Source organism: Indicator indicator, chromosome 7, assembly GCF_027791375.1.
Source record: "Indicator indicator isolate 239-I01 chromosome 7, UM_Iind_1.1, whole genome shotgun sequence".
Taxonomy (NCBI): Eukaryota; Metazoa; Chordata; class Aves; order Piciformes; family Indicatoridae; genus Indicator; species Indicator indicator.
In genome coordinates this window covers 11,595,525-11,603,466 of record NC_072016.1, presented here as the reverse complement: position 1 = coordinate 11,603,466, position 7,942 = coordinate 11,595,525, and the positions used below count along the sequence as shown (strand labels likewise).

The window sequence follows — 7,942 nt, the reverse complement described above, 5'->3', positions numbered from 1 at the left end:
GACTGGGGCTCTTCATACAATTGAGATATCATATTTACCGTCCTCAGGGGTCTGTCAGATCCTTCTCCAAGTCTCTCCTCGCAAGAAAAAATTAATGAAAAAGGGAAGGAGAGATGGTGAGGTGAGATCCGAAGGGTTCCCATCTGTTGCAAGCAGAAATTGCTGTTGTTTCCTTCGTTTGTTGCATCCCTGAACGTCTCCGATGTGGATGGCCCGGGGAGGCTCACAGCATAGATGCTCGTTCCAGGCAGCCTCCTCCTTTTGTTTCAAGCCATCAGTCCAAAGTATACATATACTTATCCATATACATATATATATACACACTTCATATGTATCTATGGATATATAAAGGTGACCCCAGGCTTTCCACTGCCACCAGCAGAATCCAAAAGAAGTTTTCTGTATCCCAGCCGAGTAAACACCAGTGGCCATGTCTGTCTGTCAGGGCTGGGCTTTTGTCTGGCAGCACATCAGCAAGTTCATGGTCAGCACTGGAGACTTTCAAGAGAACAAAGGGGTTGAGAGGAGGTGAGATATCTCTGCTCCAACAACCCCATGGGTGGGAAGAGTTTTTGGGGTGTTTTCCCTTTCTTCGGTCCTCACGAAGACTTTCCACAGCCGAATACATGGGATGCACAGGTGGTCAGAGGACCATGGGGAGAAACAGGATGCCACATGTCCCAACAGGGACAGCCCCACCAGCAGAAGGTGTGTGTGCTGCCAGTGGGTGCCAGCCTTATTCACAAGCAGAGGCGACAGTGGTGACACTGGTGATCTTGGTGGAGTCATCCGACCAAGGCTGGAGGTTCTGGAGGGCGAAGAGAGAGGAGTTATGGACACAGATGGGGTCGGCTTGGATGGGCTGGTTGATGGTTTTTTGGAAGGCTTCCTGCTGCAGCTGCATAAGGATGCGATTCGCTTGCTGCCGCTCAGCCTCCCGCTCCTCTGCTGTCTGCCTCCTAGGAGAGAAGAGTGGTTAGGGGGAGCCAAGGGTGCAAAAGAGGGGTATCTCTGAAAAGAATAGGTTGTGCTAGGTGCTTAGGGATAAGAGGTTTAGGCAAAGAGGGTGAGAAGCTGCAGCATGGTCCCATATCCCCTGCACAAACTGACAGTAAATCCCATAAACTGGGAACTGAGGTTGCCTGTCTTACCGGCCCCAGCAAAAAAACTGATCAAAAACAGCCAGGAGCAGACCACAGCTCTGGTTTATTTTATGCCCATGGGAAAAAATCCAAGGACAGACAAAAGACCCAAAGGGGCACACAACAGCATATTAAAAGGTGTGATTCCCTGCAAACATGCTCTGCGCCTAGCAGCGAGAGTCAAGTGCACAATGTCCCAGCAAGGTGAGAAATCACTGGCAGTGCCACACAGCTGGAGGACAAGCAATGTCATCCTGGGCATCCCTTGCTCAGCACCCTGGTCTGCCACCTACTCTGCCAGGCTGCAGTGGCCAGCTGTTGAGAGTCTGGGTGAAGGCAACAACGTTCCATGGCAGGCAGGACAGAAAGAATTTACAAATTGTTGACTAAACTTTAGAAACATATTTTTAGCATCAAGAAGAATCAAAGTCCAGAATAAACTGCCTGGATAGGGTGAAGGAAGATATTTTTAAGAACAGCTTGGACATGTGTCTGTCTGGAATGACACTTGACAGGGCTGATCCTGATGATGCGGTGATTAGGAGGTCTGCAGGGATCCTTTCCAGTGCTGGCAGGGTCTCAGCTCTGGGCCATCTGTGAGGAGGGGATAGGATAGGTAGAAATGGCCTGAACACATTTAAATTCACAATGGAAATCCCACTCTCCTTGCTTGGATGGTGGGTCAGTCTGGAGGCAGAAGCCTGCAGTCATCTCAACTTTTACTGGTGAACATCACCTGGTACTTCCAGTGTTGATGCTGAGAAAACCTGGAGGGAGCTCACACTGCCAGGATCATCCCCAATGCACTTCCTCCCTCACTTGCACCCCCAGGCCCTGCTGACATTCTCCCAGCAGCTTCAATGCATCAATGACAAAGGAAACAGCAGCTTTTTAATTTAGCAGCTCAAGGGGATGTGAGGTATCTCATCTTCTTTGGCTGCAGGGATTGGGAGTGGCAGCTCCAACCTCTGTGGTGACACCTCAGAGCATAAGGCAGTGGGTCTCTGTCTCCATCCTGGACAAGCAGGTGAGGGATGGATGCAGGCAAGGTGCCTCTGAGACACCCAAGCCTCCAGGCATGCAGCCAGGGCTCCTACCCAGGGGGCAGGTAGCTCGGGGCTCAGTCCCTGCTCTAATCACTATGTCAACATCTCACATCAAACATCCTGGAGAGAGAGGGATCACAGCAGCACGGGAGTGGCTCTGTCTCTATGAATATTTAATTACTCCCTGCACAATGAAGAAATGCTCCGGGAGGAGGAAAGGAGACGAACATCCAGGGTGGTCAGGACCACAGTGTCTGTGAGCGCCTGACTCCCAAACATCTCTCTGCTCCAAGCAGCTGGATCAATTCATTCATTCATGCCAGGCTGGTATTTCCAGGTTTAAATCTGTCTTGAAGAAAATAAACCTCGATGTGCATGTCTTGAGCAAGAGCGTAAATGAGGGGAGGGGATCCCATAGCCACCTCACTCCTACAGAGACACCCAAGCAAAGGGCAGAAGCAAGACTCTCCCCCTACAGCCTGCATTTATTTAAGCAGTTAAATCCTTCAGAGGGCTTAAAGCAACTCTTTTCTCAGACACTACACACTGCTGAATTCAGGTTGTGTCTGCAAGTGGCTCCTTCCAGCACCCAGTACTTCAGACACCACTCAGAGACCAATCAGCTGTGCAGGGACCTGGGGTATGCAGCTGGGCATGCTATATGCCGGGGCACCTACGTCTCCAACACAACATCCAACATGCTCAGATGCAAAAAAAGCAGAGCTTACAAGCCTGCATCCCTCTGATTCAGGCCATGTCTAATGCTATGGCTGAGTAAAACTGGGATTTTTTTTTCTCATTACCCAACTATATTTTTTGTGAAACATATGAATAGGTTTGTATCCTCTTCTCCTCTGCCAAAGAGAGCCGAACTTAGCCAACAGATGCAAAGAGTATTGACAGACAGATGGAGAGCCAGCCAAGCCACATTTGCATCACTTCCTTAGGAAACCAGGTTAGAAGACATGGCTGACCCTGCTTTGCAGACCACGGTAGGAATGTTCCTCCTCTAGGACTCTTTTCCTAGACAGGAGCACATTTCGTCTGGAGACTTTCTGGCACTTGGAGAGCTGCTCTTCCACAGGCTCTTTAGTGAAAGACTTGCAGAGGTGGCTTCACCCATACTTTTGATTTGAAGTTCCTTGTCCTCCGTTTTTTACCCAATCCCAGCATCCTCAGGCAATCACTTCCATTCTCCCCTGGGGAAGTCCCAGAGAAGTCCTTTTCCCCCCGTCTTAAAGAAGCTTACTGCCTGTCTGCACACTAGTGCCCAGTGCTCAACACCTAGCAACACCTCCCTTCTCTGACCTGACAGGGGAGCTACCGCAGGGTGCTTGTTCCCAGCCCGGGAGGGACAGCGTTACTGGAGAGGCTTCGAGTGACCCTTCTTCCTCTCCTGCCCAAGCAATAACGGCAATCCCGGCAGGAGGAAAATTTTTAAAATATTGGCAAGGAGGTGCCCTAAATCCTCCGGGAGTGTAAATCTGCGCGTTATGCAGAGCGCGAAATCCCGGCAGCCCGAGCTGCGCTCCCACACTGCGGTGAGGCCCTGCTCAGAGACCTAGAGTCCGGCTGCCTCAGCGGTTCCGGGCTGCCGCCCCAGGACCCCGCTGCCGGGCGGGGCACTCCGCCAGCTACTGCCGGGGAAAGGGACGCCGGAACAGCTGCACCCCCTGGGACACCGACGCTACCGCCTGCACCCACTGCACGTCCTCCCGCCCGGCGCACACGCGTATGCACACTGGAGTTCATGCACTTTGCATCTGAGCATCGCCAGTCGCGGGCGAAGCCAGCGTGCTCGTGCAGAACACGCACACTGCACACGCACCCATGCACGGATGACCAGTTTGGACACAATCCCCCACGCGTGCTCACACACTCGCATCCACACTGCATGTGAGCACACCCACGGAGCCGTGACCTGCATCTGAAAGCAGTCACGCACACCTTGTAGAGCTTCACACGCAGGCCCAGCCTGCACACACGCGCGCATTGCACGCATGCACACGCCAAGCACACGCATGCACACGCGGCCTACACACACCCCACACATATACACACGCACGACTCCCCTTTGCGTGCTGCTGGCAGGGCTCGCAGCCCCATGTGCAGCCACCAATGCCCCTAGCAGAACTGTTGGCAGTAGAGCCTGGTCCCCAAGGGCTAGACCACTACCCATGCCCCAGAGCCCCTGAGCCTCCCAGCTCCTCACCTCCACTTGGTGCGCCTGTTCTGGAACCAGGTCTTCACCTGAGCGTCCGTCATCTTGAGGGCTTTGGCCAGGGCAGCACGCTCAGCCGAGGCTAAATACTTCTGTCGGTGGAAGCGCTTCTCCAGCTCACAGATCTGCAGGCGAGTGAAGGAGGTGCGCGGCTTCTTCTTCTTGGGGGGCGTGCGGTTCTGGTAGGGGTGACCTATACGGCGTGTTACAGTGAAGGGTGAGAGGGCCACTGGGGGGAACAGGGGAGGAGGGGGGATGAGAGGCAAAGAAGCAAGCAGCGACACATCAGCAGAGGGGTTCCCGGGCGCTGGACTGGGGACGCCCCCACCCGCCACCGCTGCGAAGCCGCCGCTTTTCCCCGCCAGCAGGCTGCAAAACCGCGGCTGCGGCCCAGCGTCTTCCCCGGGTGCTGCGGGCACCGGCAGGGCACCGCTCGGCTTTGGACGCGGGGCAGACGGCCGTTTGCCCGGCAAAGTGCCGTGGGGCCGGAGCGGGCAGCTGGGCCGGGGATCTGCGCACCATGCGAACGGGCCTCAATTTAGTTCCGTTTGGCCGCGGTGGAACAGCCGCCGTGTTTGGCCCCAACGGGAAATAACTTCCCGGAATGGAAACAAGAGTTGTTGTTGAGCTGGCTTTTTTTTTTTCTTAATAATAATATTTTTATGTTGGTTTTTTTTTTTCCTTGTTATGTCTTTCCTTCTTTTCCCTTTTTTTTTTTTCTCCGAAAAAAATATTCGGGGGAAGCTCGCGGCGCATCTCAGCCACGCCGGACGGGGAAGAGGTTCCGTGAAATTCAGTCCCATGCCTACTCGGGAAACGGCCCATTCGTTTTGCCACGACCGTGCTGGAGCCAAGCGCCATCGGGGCGAAATTAAACATCAACTTGTAAAAATCGAACTTCGTGTTCCGCCCTCGGGAAGATGAACGGGGATTTTATTTTTTTTCCGTTGCAATTGCTTTCCTTTTTTTTTTTTTTTTTTTGTTCTGGGACTTGATTTGGGGTTTGGTTATTATTTATTTATTTATTTATCGCGTCGGTTGGTTGGTTGGTTGAATTATTTTTGTGGTTTGGTTCGGTTTCCCTTTTTTGTTTGTTTGCTTATTTCTTTTACCCTTTTTTTTTTTTTAGGTTGTTCGAGCTTTTGCTTTGTTCGTGCCGAAAAAGGAGCCCAGATACACCTGGAAAGGGCGACGGGTCCGGGAAACGGTTCCAGCCTGAGCCTACTTCTGCTCAGGGCTGCAAAAAGTCTCTTTTGGCGCGGTCAAAGTTGAGCCGCAATACGCAGCCGGAGAAGACCATCCCGGTTACGGAATGCGCGGGCAAACAGCCCTAAAGCGGCCGGCGGAGGGGTCGGTCTTCCCGGGAGGACGACGACTGGGGCCGCCGGGCTCTTTTCCCGCCGAGCCGCGCTGTGCCTCAAAAATAACCATGTTTTGAAGGAAACTTTCTCCAGGTGTTGGGTCCAACATCTGGAGTGTGGGTGGCGGGGAGTGGACAGCCGTTCCCAGGGCTCGAGGGCTTGTGCCGAGTTTGCCACCCCGTTTCCTCCCTGCCAGCCTTTGTCGGGCCACATCCTTGGGAAACCAAACCGAACCAAACCAAACCAAACCAAACCAAAATAAAACAAAACAAAATAAAACAAACCAAATCAAATCTAAACAAACCAAACAAACAAAACCCCCACGCACAACAGAACAAAAACCCCCAACAAATCAACAAACCAACAAGCAACAACACTAATAATTTTTAAAAAATAAAACAAAAAATACCATAAAACAAATAAGCAAACCAAAACACAAACCCAAAAATTAAAAAAAAAAAACAACAAAAACACCCTAAACCCTAAACATTTAGAAGGGAGTGAATGTGCCTGATTTTAAACCCTTTCTTGCTTGTGGCCTTCTCCAGCCCCGACTTCCCAGGGCAATCCAGGCAATTCTCTCCACGGGAGGCCGGATCCTGCTTTCCCTGGTGGGTACCCACTGCCACGGCGAGGAAGGGAGTGGGACGGCGGGAGCAGGAGAGAAAAGGAAGGGGTGTACCGGTGGCCCGACTCACCTGTGAATCTGTCTTTTGTGTATCGCCTGTTGCTCTCCATCCAGGGAAAGGTGAGCCCAGTGAGACTGTTCATGCCGTTCACCGCCGGCACGGCGGCGGAGAGGGGCTGGTGCACGCCGCCGGCCACCGGACGATGTGCCGGAACGCGGATCACCCCCCCGGCCGAGCTCAAGGTGTTGCCGTTCATGCTCACCGCCATGTTCACGTTGTAGGAGCCGGGCAGGCCGCCCATGCTACAGGAGGTGCCGGTGTAGGCGCCAGCAGACCCGCTGCTCGCCCCGTAGCCACCCGTGACTGTGTTGTAGGCGCTGCCCACGATGCAGCCCAGCCCGTAGTCCGCAGAGTCCTGCAGCCGGGGGTGCGATACCATGCAGCTGCCCGGCTCCGACGTGTTGAGGATCTGATCGATGCCGAAGCTGATGGGCTCGGCTTGGCCTTGGTGCAGGTGGTGAGCTCCGAGGTGCTCCATGGAGCTGCCGCCCGGCCCCGGCAGCGGAGCCGCACACAACGCCCTGGGGCACCGGGGCCGGACCTGCGCCCCGAGCAGGGCAGCGCAGCCCCGCACCGCCCCGATACCGGGCAGAGGAGCCGCGCAGAGCCGGGACACGCCGGCTACGCGCTCAGTCCCATAGCACGTGAGTCGTGCACCCCAAGACAGCTCAGCAGAGCCACGCACAGCAAGGACACGGCAGCCACACGCTCAACCTCAGGAGCCAACAGCAGAGCCATGCGCGACCAAGGCGCGGAAGCCAAACAACCCAGCTGCCCGGGACACGGCAGCGCTGCCCAGCCCAGGCCCGGGAACTGCACACTCGGGACACAGCCGTGGCACACTTTCTCACGGCAGCCTCCGGGAGCAGGTCCTGACACACTCACCCACGCACCCTGTTCCCGATGAGAGCCAGCAACCCCCACACCTCCAAGGCGCGACCACCTGGCCAGACGCGGCTCACCCAAGACACAGACACAACCATATAGGAAGGTGCCCGAGGAACCCTCGCCGCCGCAGGCAGTGGGCAGCCAGGAGCCCCGCGGAGTGGCGCGGAGCGAAGTGTGGCGGAGTGCGAGAGCCCCGCTTGCCCATCAATCACGCTAGCCAAGGCCTGCTGCACCCGGGCCCTCACTCTCCATTGGCTGGATGCTGAAAGGAGTCGAGTGAATGACAGCAGAGAAGAGCACACGAGAAAGAGTTTCTTCTTCCCCAGCTTCCTCTCATCCACCCCACCGCCCCCCCCCAAAAAAAAAAAAAAAAAAAAAACAAAAACCAAAAAACAACACCCAATCCACCTCACCACTCGGCTCGGCTTTATAAAGTGGTGTGCACAGTGCATTGGGATGGCTAAGGGAGCAGCAGGCACTGGGCGATGGAAGTTTTTGTCCCAGTTTGTGGCCGTGGGATGCTGGGGACAAGAACCGTGAACCCCTTGGACTGTCAGTGAGTCCCTTGCGAGGTCTGAAGCAGGAGGATCCCCTC

The 7,942-nt window shown here is 54.6% G+C and overlaps 1 protein-coding gene across 1 annotated transcript; it reads right to left on the bottom strand.

Annotated features, from left to right (window-relative positions):
- Window positions 1-736: 736 nt before the first annotated feature.
- Window positions 737-6,937, bottom strand: TLX1 (T cell leukemia homeobox 1). The gene is made up of 3 exons (XM_054382488.1): window positions 6,469-6,937; window positions 4,401-4,602; window positions 737-959 (listed from the first exon to the last, which is right to left on the bottom strand). Exons 1-3 carry the CDS (start codon window positions 6,935-6,937, stop codon window positions 737-739), a joined length of 894 nt encoding a protein of 297 aa, XP_054238463.1.
- Window positions 6,938-7,942: the final 1,005 nt, after the last annotated feature.

Coding starts and splice junctions, on each gene's coding strand:
- TLX1 (XM_054382488.1), bottom strand. CDS start 6,937: ATGGAGCACCTCGGAGCTCACCACCTGCACCAAGGCCAAGCCGAGCCC. Junction 4,603..6,468: donor CACAAAAGACAGATTCACAG/GTGAGTCGGGCC, acceptor CACGCCGTATAG/GTCACCCCTACCAGAACCGC. Junction 960..4,400: donor AACAGGCGCACCAAGTGGAG/GTGAGGAGCTGG, acceptor CTTCTCTCCTAG/GAGGCAGACAGCAGAGGAGC.